Raw genomic sequence first — 19,026 nt, 5'->3', positions numbered from 1 at the left:
AGTAAAATAAGGAAACCCAAGCTAAACCCTAACCGGACATCACTGCCCTTCAAAACTGTACGTGAAGCCCTTTGAGACATTCTGAGAGACGTGATGTGGAGCAACATAAATACAAGTCATTTTTTTTCTTTTAAGAGTCTTGGGGGTGACATTGGTCCACATCAGTAGTGGGAAATGAGCTCACAGCAAATCGGCATCACATTCCATATCCTGATGGGTGGGTGAAGGGCTCATATGTTGCAGCAGATTCCGGAAGTAAAAGGAAACTCATTATTGTTTGAAACATAGGAATTTAAAAGGGCATGGGGTGTGAGCAGGAGAGTGGGATAGGACCAGGTGGATCTTGGAGAAAAACACAGCACAGATTTGATGGGCTGAATGGTCTATTTCTGTCCTGTAACTTTCTATGATTCTATCTCAGTTGGGTGCAAGGGTCTAGTATGAAATTATTTGGACACGCCAACTCAAATTCTAGTGGATATGGGTGCATAGAACTTGTCCATAATTTGGTCTTAAGTTGGTATTCTCACTCAGAGAGTCCATTAGATGACTGGTTTAGGGGGTGCTTTTCTGAAGTTGCGGCTGAGTCATATTTATCAGGACAGTGTAGAAGGAGCTTTACTCTGTGTCTAACCCGTGCTGTACCTGCCCTGGGAGTGTTTGATGGGACAGTGTAGAGGGAGCTTTACTCTGTATCTAACCTGTGCTGTACCTGCCCTGGGAGTGTTTGATGGGACAGTGTAGAGGGAGCTTTACTCTGTGTCTAACCCGTGCTGTACCTGCCCTGGGAGTGTTTGATGGGACAGTGTAGAGGGAGCTTTACTTTGTATCTAACCTGTGCTGTACCTGCCCTGGGAGTGTTTGATGGGACAGTGTAGAGGGAGCTTTACTTTGTATCTAACCTGTGCTGTACCTGCCCTGGGAGTGTTTGATGGGACAGTGTAGAGGGAGCTTTATTCTGCATCTAACCCGTGCCGTACCTGCCCTGGGAGTGTTTGATGGGACAGTGTAGAGGGAGCTTTGCTCTGTATCTAACCCGTGCTGTACCTGCCCTGGGAGTGTTTGATGGGACAGTGTAGAGGGAGCTTTACTCTGTATCTAACCGGTGCTGTACCTGCCCTGGGAGTGTTTGATGGGACAGTGTAGAGGGAGCTTTACTCTGTATCTAACCCGTGCTGTACCTGCCCTGGGAGTGTTTGATGGGACAGTGTAGAGGGAGCTTTACTCTGTATCTAACCCATGCTGTACCTGCCCTGGGAGTGTTTGATGGGAGAGTGTAGAGGGAGCTTTACTCTGTATCTAACCCATGCTGTACCTGATCAGGATGGTAATGTTGGTATTCAATTTTCCAGTGACAGCATGCCTCACATTGAATAACAAATCTTTTTGTTAAACATAATGCTCACTTAACCAGCATTTAAAAATGATTTTTTGAGTTGTCCCCGAGCCTGTAGATAGAGCAGGTGTAGAATAGTGTTTTACACAGGATCATAATATTGGTTTGGATGACGAAGACCCTTCAGCCCATTTGATCCCATACTTCCATAATACCAACCATACCACCTCTCCATTGCGGCCTCCAGCTGGTTCTTAAATGACTCCAGGGTCCAAGCCTCACCCACCCTGACAGCCCCATCACACCTGCTGTCCACCCCTGAATAAAGAGATTCTTCCTGGTTTCTGTCCCAAACTACCTCTTTGCAAAACCTGTGCCCTCTTATTCTGCTTCCCTGCTCATTACTGCCAGAGAGACACATTATCTCAGACCCACAGCTCACGGATCACTGACTGAAGAGCATTAAAGCCAATAAAATGAACAAATGATTAACATAACAGCGATTAAACTAACAGACGTTCTGATCTGCGCCATTTAATGACAGGCTGATAGGTGCTCATTACCCAAAGACATGGAGACTGAAATGTTACAGTATAATTTAAGCACTAGTGTTGTTAATCAGTTACTCCTGAACTTAGTACATCACCATTTCTGGTGACATTTAATGTTTCAACAACCAAATTGGTTTAACTATTTGGCATCTATTCATTGCAGTTTCCTAGGTTGTGTATCAGGAATAAAATCAAACACATTACAGAAGTGAATGCAACACCAAGATGGTTCTAACTGTGCCATACCACACAGTGGTGTACACATACCATACAAAGATGGAAGGGCTACATCAACAGAGAGTGTGTGGTCTAGTAGGTTAGACATTGGCTTTCCATCTCTAGGCTTTGGATCACATCCAGTCCAGACTGATGGCAGCAGGACTGTTCTGACTGCAAGGATTCTATGTGAAATTGCTCTCAGCAATCAAAATGTGGAAATGTTTGATGGGAGTGTGGAGAAGGTGCTTTACTCTGTATCTAACCCATGCTGTATCTGCCCTGGGAGTGTTTGATGGGACAGTGTAGAGGGAGCTTTACTCTGTATCTAACCCATGCTGGTACCTGCTCTGGGAGTGTTTGATGGGACAGTGTAGAGGGAGCTTTACTCTGTATCTAACCCATGCTGGTACCTGCTCTGGGAGTGTTTGATGGGAGAGTGTAGAGGGAGCTTTACTCTGTATCTAACCCATGCTGGTACCTGCTCTGGGAGTGTTTGATGGGACAGTGTAGAGGGAGCTTTACTCTGTATCTAACCCATGCTGGTACCTGCTCTGGGAGTGTTTGATGGGAGAGTGTAGAGGGAGCTTTACTCTGTATCTAACCCATGCTGTACCTGCTCTGGGAGTGTTTGATGGGAAAGTGTAGAGGGAGCTTTACTCTGTATCTAACCCATGCTGTATCTGCCCTGGGAGTGTTTGATGGGACAGTGTAGAGGGAGCGTTACTCTGTATCCAACCTGTGCTGTACCTGCCCTGAGAGTGTTTGATGGGAGAGTGTAGAGGGAGCTTTACTCTGTATCTAACCCGTGCTGTACCTGCCCTGGGAGTGTTTGATGGGACAGTGTAGAGGGAGCTTTACTCTGTATCCAACCCATGCTGTACCTCCTCTGAGAGTGTTTGATGGGACAGTGTAGAGGGAGCTTTACTCTGTATCCAACCCATGCTGTACCTGCCCTGGGAGTGTTTGATGGGACAGTGTAGAGGGAGCTTTACTCTGTATCCAACCCGTGCTGTACCTGCCCTGGGAGTGTTTGATGGGGCAGTGTAGAGGGAGCTTTACTCTCTATCTAACCCGTGCTGTACCTGCCCTGAGAACCATATACTGGGTTGCCAAAATCTTCAATTCCCCTGCACTAAGCTGCCTTACCTTAATGAGCACAAAAATCAAATCAAACGTCTTTTGACTCTTTTCAGCAATTCTGTTTAGATTTTACAGAAGGACCGGTCCCGATTGTTGATAAGTTGACCTGTGACTGTTCACAAAGTTCTGTGCATGCCTGTATCTTGTTCCATTTATTGTATTGAGTTCCTTGGTGTTGCTTGACCCTAACTTCATGGAACACTTCCTAATGCAGGTCTTTGCCGACATATTTGACCCTGTGATTATGGAAAGACACAATGGATACGACCCTAAGAGCATGAAACACACAACGGACTTGGACGCAAGCAAGGTGAGTGAGAGACGTGTATCAGTCATTATTTTAAAATCATAAAAACAAACTAATGAGCAACAACTTGCATTTATATAGCACCTTTAATGTGGGAAAATGTTCCAAGGTGCTTTACTGGAGCATAAGGAGAAAATGGACCCTGAGCCAAAGAAGGAGACATTAAGAAGGGTGATCTAAATCTTCTCAAAGTGATGGGTTTTAACAACAACAACTTGCATTTATGTAGCACCTTTATCATAGTAAAACGTCCCAAGGCGCTTCACAGGAGTGATTATCAAATAAAATTTGACACCGAGCCACATAAGGAGATATTAGGACAGGAATTAAGAAGGGTCCTAAAGGAGGAGAGAGAGGTAGATGGGCGGAGAGGTTTAGGGAGGGAGTTCTATCAGAGCCTCATCAACTCCGTCAGAAAAGAACTAGATAAATATCTGGTTGGGAATGAGATTTGAGGTTATAGGGATAGGTACAGATTGAGATGATCAAACATTCCATGAGATTCAATGGTTCCTGTGTTGCTGGAGGTTAGGGGGCTGGCCAAAATTCAACAGTGGAGATGTGAGGCTGCATGAGTGATTTACGGGACCAGGGAGTATTTATACAGAGTATTCCCTCAGGGGGTTTAATTGGTGGATAGAGTCCGTGACAGGGGAGAGTGTACACGGGCTGAGGGAGGAGATTAAATGGGTGGGTAGAGTCCATGATAGGGGAGAGTGTACACGGGCTGAGGGAGGAGATTAAATGGGTGGGGAGAGTCCATGATAGGGGAGAGTGTACATGGGCTGTGGGAGGAGATTGAATGGGTGGGGAGAGTGCATGATAGGGGAGAGTGTACATGGGCTGTGGGGGGAGATTAAATGGGTGGTCAATGGAAATAAAAATCGGGAGCCGTATATAAAATGGGCTGGCAACTCACTATCTCCTGTTTTACGTTATTGCACAAAGTCGAGATCGATCCCCAGGAGTTTCAGCCCAGTTCCAAAAGGCTTTGTCAGGATCCCAGCCCAGCACCGTGAGTGACACTGGTACCACAAACAACAAGTTGAATTTATATAGTGCCTTTAACGTAGTAAAACGTCCCAAGGTGCTTACTCAAACTGACTCAGAATGTGAGCTTCCAGTACAAATTTTGAACTACTTATCTGCTTTTGTTCTTTTTTTCAGATTAGACACGGACAGTTTGATGAGGATTATGTTCTTTCCTCCCGTGTGCGGACTGGGCGCAGCATTCGCGGGCTCAGTATGCCTCCTGCCTGCACTAGGGCTGAGAGGAGAGAGGTGGAGAAGGTGACTGTCGAAGCACTGGCCGGATTAAAGGGAGACCTGGCCGGGAAATACTACAGTCTGACCAGTATGACCAACGAGGAGCAGCAGAGGCTCATTGACGTAAGATATGGAACTTGGACTTAATTATTGGGACTGGATTGAACAGTAGATTCAGATTCAGTCCAGATTATGGGATGAAGGTCTCCTGTGGGGTCTGTAAAAGTTCGACTCTAAAAGACTTTGGGAAGTCTCAAGCCAGATCCTAACGGGCAAGGACCCACAACACCAGGTTGGCCCTAATGCCATGCTAATTGGCAGTCATATTCAGAGGGCACAGGTTACCAGCTTTTGGGAATGGGGTACAGTAAGGGGTGATCTTCTCAGATTGGGACTGAGGCACATTGTTGGTCAGTGTAGAGGGAACTTTACTCTGTACCTAACCCATGCTGTACCTGCCCTGGGAGTGTTTGACAGGACAGTGTAGAGGGAGCTTTACTCTGTATCTAACCTGTGCTGCACCGCTCTGGGAGTGTTTGATGGGACAGTGTAGAGGGAGCTTTGCTCTGTATCTAACCCATATTGTACCTGCCCTGGGAGTGTTTGATGAGACAGTGTAGATTTTGTGCTCAAGTCTCTGGACTGGGGCTCAAACCCACAACCTTCTAACTCAGAGGCGAGAGTGCTGCCCACTGAGCCGTTGCTAATACCTCAGTATAAATCAGTGATAGGTTGCTGTCTGTGAGTAGCTTTGTTTTTAACATGATTTGGTCCTGTAAGTAAACAGGTTTAATGAATATAACTATCCCTTTCTGTAGGATCACTTCTTGTTTGACAAACCGGTGTCACCTTTGCTGACTTCCTCAGGGATGGCCAGAGATTGGCCTGATGCCCGTGGGATCTGGTAAGTCCATCAGTCTAACAGTCCCACCCTCATGTCCCACTCATGATCAGAAGGGTTGCACTGGGCCTCCAGAAAGCTTGGCCGTTCAGAGGTGATGTCAGGAAGCACTTCTTCACACAAAGGGTCGTGGAAATCTGAAACTCTCTCCCCCCAAAAGGCTGATGAGGCTGGGGGCTAATTGAAAATTTCAACACTGAGATTGATAGATTTTTTTTATTAAGGATTATGGAATCAAGGCGGATAAATGGAGTTAAGATAACAGATCAGCAATGATCTAATTGAATGGCAGAACACGCTCAAGGGGCTGAATGGCCTGCTCCTGTTCCTAGAAAGCAAAGTTCTTGGGCCAGTCCTGCCTGTGGATATTTCTGCCAAACCCATTTTTTCTGGTGGGTCACTCTCTCAGTATGTCACTGAGGTCTGGGTTGCTATTGGCAAAGTGAATGTGTGTAGGATTATAAATATGGTCAATTGCATAAGGACTGGATCTCACACTTTACGATCCAAGTGATGGGGTCGATGCACTCACTCTCACTGAGGACGATAAGAGCTTTATCTCTAAAAACTGGGCAATCCAGCTGAAGGGTCAAGGAGGCCACCAAGTTTGAAAAAAGTAGCAGAAAAATAAATCAATAAGCTGTGGTACCAAGCTTGGTTTTTAGAAGATTGTGGGAAGAAGGGGCGAAGTGTGGGAGGTGAGCTGTTCCACTGGTTTGAGCTCCTGAACGAGTTAGAGTCGGAGAGGGTGTGATGGGTCTCAGTTTCTACATCAACAGCACAGATGTACTGCACATCTGCACAGAATTGCACTCAAAAATGTTAATTTTAAAGTTTGTTACAGGTCAAAACGGTGATTCGACAGAATAGCCGTGTTTTAAATCTCACACCAGAGCCCCAGTCTGACTTTATTCATTCGTATAATCGCTCGACCCAGTTTCCATAGTTACAGGGTACTGTTTCCAGGCAACTTGACAACAGCCAGCAGAGACATGCGGGACCGGCCTGGACTGTGGCATTTCTATTATTCCCCGCTCCAGAGATTTTCTCAGTGGGAGAAGGGGGCCAGTATCAGGCCGGCAGAGTGCAGTCTGTTTGATTTATCTTTATATTGAGGCAGCAAGTCTACAGGATGCACAAAAGCCCAAATCCAAAACAACCAGATTATGTTTTTAAAACAATAAAAAATGCAGGAAATACACAGCAGGTCAGGGAGCAGCTGAAAAGCTCCAGGCTGGCACTTAATAGTGACTTAAGAAGTCAAAATTTAATATATACAAGGTCACAAGATAATTGTGGATGAGAAAGGCCATTTGGCCCCTCTTAGTCCATCCATCCAGAAAAGCTCTACTCTCTCTTCACCCCCTCCCCCCCCCGGCCCAACCCACTGCAGGATCCAGCTGTTTCTTAAATGATTCACCTTCATTATTCTATCAGGGAGACTGTTCCATGTATTGGTCACTTTGGTCACTATTGGTCACTCTGTGTGAAGAAGAACTTCCTGATATCAGTCCTAGACTTACCTTTCATCAGTTTAAACCTTTGCCCTACTCTCACATATTAATTTAAAGGAATATTCCAGAAAATTGGCAAAAGAACCAGGGTGGAGATGAGGCTTTTTTTTAACACAGCGAGTTGTTATGATCTGGAATGCGTTGCCCGAAGCAGATTCAGTGGTAACTTTTAAAAGAGCACTGGATAAATACTTGAAAAAGAGAAATTTGCAGGGCCACGGGGAAAGAGCAGGGAGAGTGGGACTAATTGGATGGCTCTTTCAAAGATCCGGCACAGGCACGATGGGCCGAATGGCCTCCTTCTGTGCTGTAAGATTCTATGATTAACTTTTTCCATTCAACTACGATAACTTTGTCTTTATATATGTAGAAAAATGTCACAGAGGCCTAATCAAAAAAATATGGATCTGGAACCAAAGAAAGAGAGACTAGGAGGGGGAACTAAAGTTTGGTCAAAGAGGTGGGTTTTCAGAAGATCCTTAAAGGATGAGAGGGAGGTGGAGAGGCGGAGAATTCATGTGGCTGAAGTCAGAGACGCCAATGGTGGGCTGAAAGGAAGGAGGGGGGGGGGAGTGCATAAGGCCAGTGTCAGAGGAACGGAGGTTTTGGGGGTGGTTGTAAGGCTGGAGGAGATTACGGGGATAGGGAAGGGGTGAGGCCATGAAGAGATCTAAAGATGAGGATGGTAAATCTAAATTCGAGGCGTTGGGGGACCAGGAACCAGCATGGTAGGTCAGCAAGGATAAGATGATGCAGTAAGGTGATATGTAACGGTAAGTGTTTCTTTCTGGTATAAATGCACCTAAAGGAGAGCCTAGTTGTTGAACTACCTAAGCTGCTCTGTTCCCTCTTACTCGACAGGCACAACAATGAGAAGACTTTCCTAATCTGGGTCAATGAGGAGGACCACACCCGGGTCATCTCCATGGAGAAAGGGGGAAACATGAAGAGGGTGTTTGAGAAATTCTGCCGGGGCCTCAAAGAGGTAAATTCCAAGCAACAGCCAATCCACCAGGCTCCACTTTCATGGAAGCATACTGCACAGAAGGAGGCCATTCAGCCCATTGTGTCAGTACCGGCTCTTTGAAAGAGGTATCCAATTAGTCCCACTCCCCATAGCTCTGCACGTTTTTCCTTTTCAATATTTATCCAATTCCTTTTGGAAAGTTACTATTGAATCTGCTTCCACCACCTTTTCAGGCAGCGCATTCCAGATCATAACAACTCGCTGCGTAAAAATATTTCCCCTCATCTCCGCTCTGGTTCTTTTGCCGATTATCCGGCATATTACTTTGAATTAATGTGCGAGAGTAAGACAAAGGCCCACAGGTTCAAACTGATTAAAGGGTTGTCCAATTAGTTCCACTCCCCCAGCTCTTTGCCCTTTAAAATCTGCATCACCCACTCACCTCACAAATTCATTCATTTTGCCCACGTAACCACAGTCACTACACTCCAAAGTAATTGGTTGTATGTGAAGCACTTTGAGATGTCTCTAGGAGATGCGACGAGGCTCTGTCTAAATGCCAGCTCATTTCTTTCACAGAGGTCACGTGTGATTATGGAGCTGTTGTGGGGGGAGTGAGGGGAGAGGGGTGTGTGGCAACTCCACTGGCTCAGAGTAAAATCGAGCCACACAGGTCAGGGAGGTAGACTAACGGTTGCACCCACTCCCAAACCCAGACAGGAGTGAGTCAGGGCTGGGTGTAGACATGGATTATGCTGCATTTTATTTTTTTTATAAAGAACTGGGTTGAGCACGAAACGACTACACAGCACTTTGCTTTTAATATGCAACACTTGAAAATCAGGGGATGAATTTCCTCCGGGGATTTCCCACCCCTCCACCAAAAACTGCAGAGGAGGAGGAGGAGGCGGCGCAGAGACCCTGGAAAAATGGCATGAGTGGAATTGGAGGGTGCTTTGAGTCAGAAAGAACATAAGAACATAAGAAATAGGAGCAGGAGTAGGCCAATCGGCCCCTCGAGCCTGCTCCGCCATTCAATAAGATCATGGCTGATCTGATCCTAACCTCAAATCTAAATTCATGTCCAATTTCCTGCCCGCTCCCCGTAACCCCTAATTCCCTTTACTTCTAGGAAACTGTCTATTTCTGTTTTAAATTTATTCAATGATGTAGCTTCCACAGCTTCCTGGGGCAGCAAATTCCACAGACCTACTACCCTCTGAGTGAAGAAGTTTCTCCTCATCTGAGTTTTGACAGAGCAGCCCCTTATTCTAAGATTACGCCCCCTATGCGCTGGAAATGGGCAGCGGGCCGGTCAGCATCTGAAAGAGAAAAAGAAGCAGGTTGAAATTAAAATGATCCCCCTGGTGTTGTGAGCAAAGTGTTGCTTCACTAAGTCTTCAGTAAATTGTCATTTGTGTTTTCATTGCAATGGAAGAACTCGCAACCCCAACCTGGGGAATAGAAACCTCAGCATGGTTAAGAAAATGATAATACAGAGTCAAAGGAGGTTTACCAGGAAGATACAAGGTATGAGGGACGTCAGTTGTGTGGAGAGATTGGAGAGTCTGGGATTGTTCTCATTAGAGTAGAGAGGGTTAAGTGGAGACCTCATTCAAAATTATGAAGGGTTTTGAGGGAGCAAGTAGGTTGAAACTGTTTCCTCTGGGGAGTGGGTCGGCAACCATAGATCTAAAATAATTGGTAAAAGAACTAGAGGGGAAATGGCGAGAGGTTTTTTCACACAGCGGGTTGTTGGGATCTGGAATGCACTCCCTGATAGGGTGGTGGAAGCAGATTCCATAGGAACTTTCAAAAGGCAACTGGACATGGACTTGAAGAGGAACTAATTTGCAGGGTTATTGGGGAAAAAAACTGGGGTGTCAGACTAAATTGGACAGGTCTTTCAAAGAGCCGGCACAGGCACGGCGGGCCGAATGGCCTCCTTCTGTGCTGTATGATTCTATTCTATGATTGAGGTGCGGAGGGCATTTACTAGAATGGTGCCAGGGATGAGGGACTTCAGTTGTGTGGAGAGACTGGAGAAGCTGGGGTTGTTCTCCTTAGAGCAGAGAAGGCTAAGAGGAGATTTAATAGAGTTGTTCAAAATTATGAAACGTTTTGATAGAGTAAATAAGAAACTGTTTCCACTGGCAGGAGGGTCGGTAACCAGAGGACACAGATTTAAGGTAATTGGCAAAAGAACCAGAGTGGAGATGGGGAGAAATGTTTTTAACGCAGTGAGTTGTTATGATCTGGAATGCGCTGCCGGAAAGGGCAGAGGAAGCAGATTCAATAATAACTTTTAAAAAGAAATTGGATAAATACTTGAAAAGGAAAAATTAGCAGGGCTCTGGGGAAAGGGCGGGGAGTGGGACTAATTGGATGACTCTTTCAAAGAGCCGGCAGAGGCACAATGGGCCGAATGGCCTCCCTCTGTGCTGTATGATTCTATTCTAACGTGTTTTGGGAGGGGACGTTTTCAGTTCTGGTGAAGGGTTTCCCTCTGGAAAGATCGCCTCCTCTTCGCTTTCAGAAGTTGCTGTTTGTTTCCGTCACTTCCTCTTTTTAGTTCAGATTCCCCCCACCCCCTCCCTCCAGTTAGTCCCGGTGTTTGTGCGTCTCATTGTCTGACAGGCCGGGAGAAGCACTAAAGACTGCAATGCATCTCACTTTCCAACAACCTGCATTGAATTTAAATGAGAACTAAACTACTGCACCAGAACCCACTGTGTGGGATTGTCTTTGTTGAGCAGAGCTCCATTCACTGTGTTCCCCTCCCACACAAACACTCACTTTGATGGCTGCCATCAATCTAGGCTTTTCACTACATTGACCTCTCCGTCACCTGGTTTCTTAAACCCTTCAACGCCAGCAAGCAGCATAGACACCGAGTTCTGTCTGGGGAAATTCCAATCCCAGGGAGGGGGTGTGTCCCAGTCCACAGTGAGTTTTGTAATGAATTCTGCATTCAGCGGCCCTTGTGGTGAGAGCTTCGCAAACATTGCTTCTAAGTAATTGTCCCTTCTGTTTGCTCCCCTGTATGCTGAAGATGCTGACTCGTGCTGAGGTGTTGTTCCAGAAGTACTGGGCACTGCTCCGGTACCTCACAAAGTGACAATTCATCCATTCCTTTCTTAGCCCCCAGACTCGACTATTCCAGTGCTCTCCTGGCCGGCCTCCCACCTTCCACCCTCCAGAAACTTCAGCTCATCCAAAACTCTGCTGCCTGTATCCTAACTCGCACCAAACCCCGTTCACCCATCACCCCTGTGCTCGCTGACCTACATTGGCTCCCAGTCCGGCAACACCTCGATTTTAAAGTTCTCATCTTTGTTTTCATATTCTTCCATGGCCTCACCCCTCCCCATCTCTGTAACCTCCTCCAGCCCTACAAGCCTCTGAAATCTCTGCATTTCTATAATTCTGGCCTCTTGCGCATCCCTAATTCCTATCACCCCACCATTGGCGGCCGGGCCTTCAGCTGCCGAGGCCCTTATCTTTGGAATCCCCTCCCTAAACCTCTCCGCTTCACCTCTCTCTCCTCCTTTAAGACGCTGCTTAAAACCTACCTCTTTGACCAGGCTTTTGGTCACCTGTCCTAATAGCTCCTTATATGGCTTGCTGTCAAATTTTGTCTGATTACGCTCCTCTGAAGCGCCTTGGGACGTTTTACTACGTTAAAGGCGCTATATAAATGCAAGTTGCTGTTGAGTGAAGTGTCTCTGGTGAATGGGTCACCCACTGGACGACACCAACTTCTAAATGACCTAAACATTCTGCTCATGAATGGATATATCCCAACAATCCAAGTGACAGAACCGAGAGAAAAATATGCCATTCGATAAGCCCACCAACTTGTAGCAACCAAATGAAAATCTTTAACCTCTAGGTAAAAGGCCTGTATTCGTACAGCACCTTATCACACCTCTCAGATACACCTCAAAGAGCTTCACATAGAATCAATTACTTTAAAGTTCAGGGGCTGTTGCTCTCTAGGCAAACAAGGAAAACAAGGATGAGAATTTTAAAATCGAGGCGTTCCTGGACCGGGAGCCAATGTAAGTCAGCGAGCACAGGGGTGAAGGGTGAACGGGGCTTGGTGTGAGTTAGGATGCCTTTTTGCAAACCCATGAGGTGAAAGACCAGCTAATGGTATTTGGTTGAGGGAGGATGTTGGCCAGGACACTAGGAGAATTCCCTGCTCATCTTCCAGGCGTGCCATGGGATCTTTAGCATCCATCTAAATGACAAGAGGAGAGGACCTCTGACAACTCACTCCCTTAGTATTGAACTGGACTGTCATCCAGATTAGAAGCTCAAGTCCCTGAGGTGGGGTTTGAACCCACGACCTTGTGGTCCAGAGAGTGCTACCGGCTGAGCTGGGTTCAAACCTTATTATTGTCCTTTAGGAACCTTTACTACATTTTACTAGAGCTCAACCTCTTTACCCAGAGAGTGGTGAGAATGTGGAACTCACTACCACAAGGAGTAGTTGAGGCAAATAGCATAGATACATTTAAGAGGAAGCTAGATAAACACATGAGGGAGAAAGGAATAGAAGGATATGCTGATAGGGTTCGATGAAATGGGGTGAGAGGAGGCTCGTATGGAGCATAAATACTGGCATGGACCAGTTGGGGCAAATGGCCTGATTCTGTGCTGTAAATTCCATGTAATCCAATGTATCCTTTTACTCTTCCCAACTCCTGGAATGTTGGTCAGATATTTTGGTTCCTTTACACACACTGAGCTTTGTTATGAATAATGTTCCCTTTAGGTTGAGAGACTGATCTACGAGAAAGGCTGGGAGTTTATGTGGAACGAGAGACTTGGCTACATCCTGACCTGCCCATCGAACCTGGGCACCGGGCTCCGAGCTGGAGTACACATCAAACTACCCATGCTCAGCAAGGTACCACTGCAATTATATTTACTAGCTGTGCTTCATTACACTGGGTGATGGGAGTTAGACTATAATGGACATCAACACTCTGCACAGTCCATAACACTGGAATAAATCCTTTAAAGGCACAAAAAGGTCGATGAAATGAATCCAGACAACATTGGAAATGCACAGAAGACCAATCAGTGCCTGATGGAAACATTAAGCTTTTAGATACTGACAGACCTCCATGTGAAATTCAGTGATAAATTAGGGGGCAGCGTTTGCACATGGGGTTCATGCCCACCAGTAACGAAGCTGAGTGTAAGCCCATTGTGCAAATCAGAACTGAAGTTGTCAACCTGACTCAGGAAGTCCCCAGTAGGAGGCGCTCTACTGAGGTTAGGGCTGAGGCTCATCGATGGGACAGTGTAGAGGGAGCTTTACTCTGTATCTAACCTGTGCTGTACCTGCCCTGGGAGTGTTTGATGGGACAGTGTAGAGGGAGCTTTACTCTGTATCTAACCCGTGCTGTACCTGCCCTGGGAGTGTTTGATGGGACAGTGTAGAGGGAGCTTTACTCTGTATCTAACCTGTGCTGTACCTGCCCTGAGAGTGTTTGATGGGACAGTGTAGAGGGAGCTTTACTCTGTATTTAACCCGTGCTGTACCTGCCCTGAGAGTGTTTGACGGGACAGTGTAGAGGGAGCTTTACTCTGTATCTAACCTGTGCTGTACCTGCCCTGAGAGTGTTTGATGGGAGAGTGTAGAGGGAGCTTTACTCTGTATCTAACCTGTGCTGTACCTGCCCTGAGAGTGTTTGACGGGACAGTGTAGAGGGAGCTTTACTCTGTATCTAACCCGTGCTGTACAGGCCCTGGGAGTGTTTGATGGGACAGTGTAGAGGGAGCTTTACTCTGTATCTAACCCGTGCTGTACCTTGCCCTGGGAGTGTTTGATGGGACAGTGTAGAGGGAACTTTACTCTGTATCTAACCCGTGATGTACCTGCCCTGGAAGTGTTTGATGGGACAGTGTAGAGGGAGCTTTACTCAGTATCTAACCCGTGCTGTACCTGCCCTGGGAGTGTTTGATGGGACAGTCTAGAGGGAGCTTTACTCTGTATCTAACCCGTGATGTACCTGCCCTGGGAGTGTTTGATGGGACAGTGTAGAGGGAGCTTAATTGACAAAAAAAACTGTGTCTCAAAATCTATAAAGAGAATTGGAAGGTCCCTCACAACCACACATTTTTCATTAATACCCTTGATTTTCTGGTAAGCCAATTAGCAACGTCTGTTAGGAGGTAAGTACCAACTGTGCAGATAAAGTGGGTTTAGCTGGAATAAAGGAGATTAATTGTCTGCAATTTCTGACTGCCTCAACTAAGTGCAGGTCACCAGTGTCATAGTGTCCTTGAGTGAATGGTCAATGTTGGTATTGGGACAGAACTTGGTGTAAATGAAAGTTGATTCTTTGTTTACATTTGGCTGGAAGAGATGATAAACTAATGGGACAACTATTGAAGAAAATGAGGTGGTAAAACTCAGTGTCAGGACACGGTGGGAATAAGCTACCTCCGTGTCCCCCAAGCTTGGTTGCATGGGGTTCATCATTGAGAAACCTAGGGGAAGGGTCAAGGGCCAGCAGTGAAGGACATCTGCAACATTGCCAAGAGTTGGAGAGAAATCAAGATGTAGTATTGAGGTGACACTGAACGTAGGACATCAAAGTCTGCAGATTGTCGGAGGGAGGAAGTAGTGAGGAGACGATGTGCCAAATCTCGGTTTCAACACAGTGAGGAGGAAGAGTGTGTAACCTGGAGCTTAGGGCGAACAAGGAAAGTTCAGAGGAGCTTTGGCCATAACAGTATCTATAAAATAGAGAGAGCAAGAAAGGTTGTGATGAGGAGAGGTGTTTGATGCTAGAACTGAGAGAACAATTACCGACTAGACATGTTAATTTTATGTATAAAATGCTTCAACTATCTCCACGTGGTCCATTTATTACAGTATGTTTTATATCTGTGAAACTTAAAGGATTGCAGTGTGGAGATAAATATTTTCCCCCTAGATAATGTAGAGGAAGAAAGGGAGCTTGGAGTGCATGTCCACAGATCCCTGAAGGTAGCAGGACAGGTAGATAAGGGGTTAAAAGGAATATGGGACACTTTCCTTTATTAGCCGAGGCATAAGAGCGGGGAGGTTATGCTAGAACTGTATAAAACATTGGTTAGGCCACAGCTTGAGTACTGCGTACAGTTCTGGCCACCACATTACAGGAAAGATGTGATTGCACTAGAGAGGATGCAGAGGAGATTTAGGAGAATGTTGCAAGGGCTGGAGAATTTTAGTTGTGAGAAAAGATTGGATAGGCTGGGGTTTTTTCCTTTGGAACAAAGGAGGCTGAGGGGAGATTTAATTGAGGTATATAAAATTATGACGGGACTAGATAGAGTGGATAGGAAGGACCTATTTCCCTTATCAGAGGGGTCAGTGACCAGGGGTCATAGATTTAAAGTAATTGGTAGAAGGATTAGAGGGGAGCTGAGGAGAATTTTTTCACCCAGAGGGCGGTGGGCGTCTGGAACTCACTGCCTGAACGGGCGTTAGAGGCAGAAACCCTCAACTCATTTGAAAAGTACTTGGGTGTGCACTTGAAGTGCCGTAACCTACAGGGCTATGGACCAAGTGCTGGAATGTGGGATTGAGCTGGATAACTCTTCTTCGGCCGGCATGGACACGATGGGCCGGATGGCCTCCTTCTGTGCCATAACTTTCTATGATTCTACGATAATATCTCCATCTGATGACAGCAATGTTATTCCATCCCAGTTTACAGAGTTGTTCCATGTTCAAGTGCTTGAGAGGTGTGCCCAGGAGATGTTGGGTAGTTAGGAGATCCACTTGCAGCTTAGCTTATCCACTTGGTCTACAGCCCAATTCTTTCTACAAATCTCAAGTTGCGTTTATATTAGAGTTGAACCAGTTTTGTAATAGCCTTGGCTGGTGTTAAGGATGAGGTATAGGGCACTGTCATAATCACCAGTAAACAATACCAGGAGGGGACGTTATCAGCCTCATGTAAGAAGATCTTGTAATGGCTGAGTCGTGCAGCTGGTTACTGCACTGTACTCATCACCTCTGAGTCAGGGTCTGAATCCAGCCCAGGCCGATAGAATCGTAGAATATTACAGCAGAGAAGGAGGCCATTCGGCCCATCGTGCCTGTGCCGGCTCTTTGAAAGAGCTATCCAATTAGTCCCACTCCCCTGCTCGCTCCCCAACAGCCCTGCAATCACTCAGGAAAGCCGCAGAATGGGAAAAGGGAAAATGGCACACTGGAGGGGTAAGGATTTGGGGCTGAAGCGGATTGCAGGGGCAAAGTAGAGGAGTTTTCCCTTACATCCGATCAGTGTGATATCTGACCTGGGAGTGCTTGATACGGACACAGGGCTTCCCAAATGGGGTTGCCAACCCTCCAGGATGGCTCCAGGAATTAAAGATTAATCACCAGGACACTGCTGCGAGCAAAACCCAGGAGAAAAATCATTAAAAAATTGTGTTTTTTAAAAAAATGTCTTTGAACGCTTATGTTTACTAGTGATAAAAATATCGGAGATGGGGGAAAAAAGTGCTGTTTGACTCAGAGTCAAGAATCATCCAATCAGGTAACGAAGAGACTATTCGCTTTCTGATTGGTGGGGGAAGGCGGGGCACCGTGAGGATGGACGTGTTGGGCGGCCAATGGCAGGAGTGTGGGGGCGGGGCAGTTGGAGGCAGGAGGTCATGTGATGAAACCTCCAGGAATACATCCAACCAGAGTTGGCAACCCCATCTCCAAGTGATCCATTTCTCATTGGCTGGATCCACCTTAAAGAGCAGGAAAAAAATATTGCATTTGTGAGTTAAATAATGAACGTGAAACATTCTACAAAGAGCTCATTCTCTTTATCTAAACGCCTTTAATCTCTGAAATAGAATGGCCCATTCTGACTGCTATCCCTTCATCTCTTGCCCAAAGAGTGAGAAACATGTATTGTTTGGAGTTTAACAGACAGCCTTTTGTTAGATGGGAGCAGCCAGTCGTGTAAATGATATTTCTGATTCAGGATCCTCGCTTATCGAAAATCCTGGAGAACCTGCGTCTGCAGAAACGTGGGACAGGGGGAGTGGACACTGCGGCTGTGGGCAATGTCTTCGATATCTCCAACCTGGACCGTCTGGGTAAATCTGAGGTCAGTTACCGTACTTACCCACCTATATACGGCATCGCTGCGTGACGGGGGAGGGGGATGCGGACGGGGGCGGGGGAGGAGAGGGAGAGGGGAGGACGAGGAGGGGAGGGGGAACGACGAGGATTACAGGTAGGGGAGGGGGAGTTGGGGGGAGGGGAGGGGATCGGTGAGGGGGACGGGTTTCAAACCAGCAAAAACAATCAAAGAAATCCTCCGATTCTCCCCTGTGAGGATAGAGCAGTGTCTAACCCTCGATATCTTGTTCTCTTCTCAAGGTGGAGTTGGTTCAGCTGGTCGTTGATGGAGTCAACTATTTAATCGAATGTGAGAAGAGATTGAAGAAAGGACAGGACATCAAGATTCCCCCCCCTCTGACTCAGATGAAGCGCTAATCTCTGTAATCAAACTGTGACCATTGTGATTGATGTGTTGTTAAACATGTGAGAACGAGGCCGCAAACACACTCTGAACCTTATCGCGCCTCAAAAGCAGATTAAATAAAACTCCTGACCGTTCTAACTAACAAAATGCTCCCCGCTTGTAATCAGTTTGTCGTTAACATGGCAGTGGGACGTAGCGAGGTCTGGTCATTACTTGAGGAGCCTCTCATTCACCTGTGGCTGATATCTGAGTCTCTGGGCCTCCATTCACTGCCTCCTGGGCCTCCATTCACCCCCCGGGCCTCCATTTACTGCCCCCCGAGCCTCCATTCACCCCCCTGGGCCTCCATTCACCCCCATGGCCTCCATTCACCGCCCCCCGAGCCTCCATTCACCCCCCTGGGCCTCCATTCACCCCCCTGGGCCTCCATTCACCCCCATGGCCTCCATTCACCACCCCCATGGCCTCCATTCACCACCCCCCTGGGCCTCCATTCACTGCCCCACCTCCCGGGCTTCCATTCACCGCCCCTCCCGGGCTTCCATTCACCCCCCGGGCCTTAATTCACCCCTCCCATGAATGTTTGATGTGAGCTGAGCCAAACTCAGGGCTGTTCCATCGCCTTTTTCTGTTATCCAGCAAAAGAAGGCGATGAGTGTGATTGGGAGGGAGGATTATCCCAGTTTCCACACAGCAAGTGAAAGGGGCCCATTAAAATGGAACTATTTAATAGAACTGTTCAGTTTTTCTTTCTCTGTCTCTTCATGTGAATATGTGTAGGAATCACAGACACAGACCCCCCGTCCCATCACCGTGTGGGGGAATCACAGACACAGACCCCCGTCCTATCACCGTGTGGGGGGAATCACAGACCCCCGTCCCATCACCGTGTGGGGGGAATCACAGACCCCCGTCCTATCACCGTGTGGGGGAATCACAGACACAGACCCCCGTCCCATCACCGTGTGGGGGAATCACAGACACAGACCCCCGTCCTATCACCGTGTGGGGGAATCACAGACACAGACCCCCGTCCCATCACCGTGTGGGGGAATCACAGACACAGACCCCCCGTCCCATCACCGTGTGGGGGGAATCACAGACACAGACCCCCCGTCCCATCACCGTGTGGGGGGAATCACAGACACAGACCCCCCGTCCCATCACCGTGTGGGGGGAATCACAGACACAGACCCCCGTCCCATCACCGTGTGGGGGGAATCACAGACACAGACCCCCGTCCCATCACCATGTGAGGTAATCACAGACACATCTGTACATTAACCTATTCGGCAATGGTAGCTGCACAATATACATTTTCTTCA

General features: G+C 47.0%; 1 protein-coding gene across 2 annotated transcripts in view; it reads left to right on the top strand.

Annotated features, from left to right (window-relative positions):
* Window positions 1–17,848, top strand: part of LOC137304780 (creatine kinase U-type, mitochondrial-like) — a 38,948-nt gene extending 21,100 nt beyond the window's left edge. For both annotated transcript variants that reach the window (XM_067973490.1, XM_067973489.1), the window contains exons 4-10: window positions 3,461–3,556; window positions 4,721–4,942; window positions 5,638–5,723; window positions 8,096–8,219; window positions 12,982–13,116; window positions 17,195–17,320; window positions 17,596–17,848. In XM_067973490.1, coding sequence (XP_067829591.1) covers window positions 3,461–3,556; window positions 4,721–4,942; window positions 5,638–5,723; window positions 8,096–8,219; window positions 12,982–13,116; window positions 17,195–17,320; window positions 17,596–17,712 — 906 coding nt within the window. In that variant the 3' untranslated portion in view covers window positions 17,713–17,848. The remainder of the gene's footprint in view (window positions 1–3,460; window positions 3,557–4,720; window positions 4,943–5,637; window positions 5,724–8,095; window positions 8,220–12,981; window positions 13,117–17,194; window positions 17,321–17,595) is intronic.
* The last annotated feature ends 1,178 nt before the right edge of the window (window positions 17,849–19,026 follow it).

The sequence above is a fragment of the Heptranchias perlo genome, chromosome 38, assembly GCF_035084215.1.
Source record: "Heptranchias perlo isolate sHepPer1 chromosome 38, sHepPer1.hap1, whole genome shotgun sequence".
Classification (NCBI taxonomy): Eukaryota; Metazoa; Chordata; class Chondrichthyes; order Hexanchiformes; family Hexanchidae; genus Heptranchias; species Heptranchias perlo.
The sequence above is the reverse complement of the archived record's forward strand: the minus strand, read 5'-3'. Positions and strand labels throughout refer to the sequence as shown.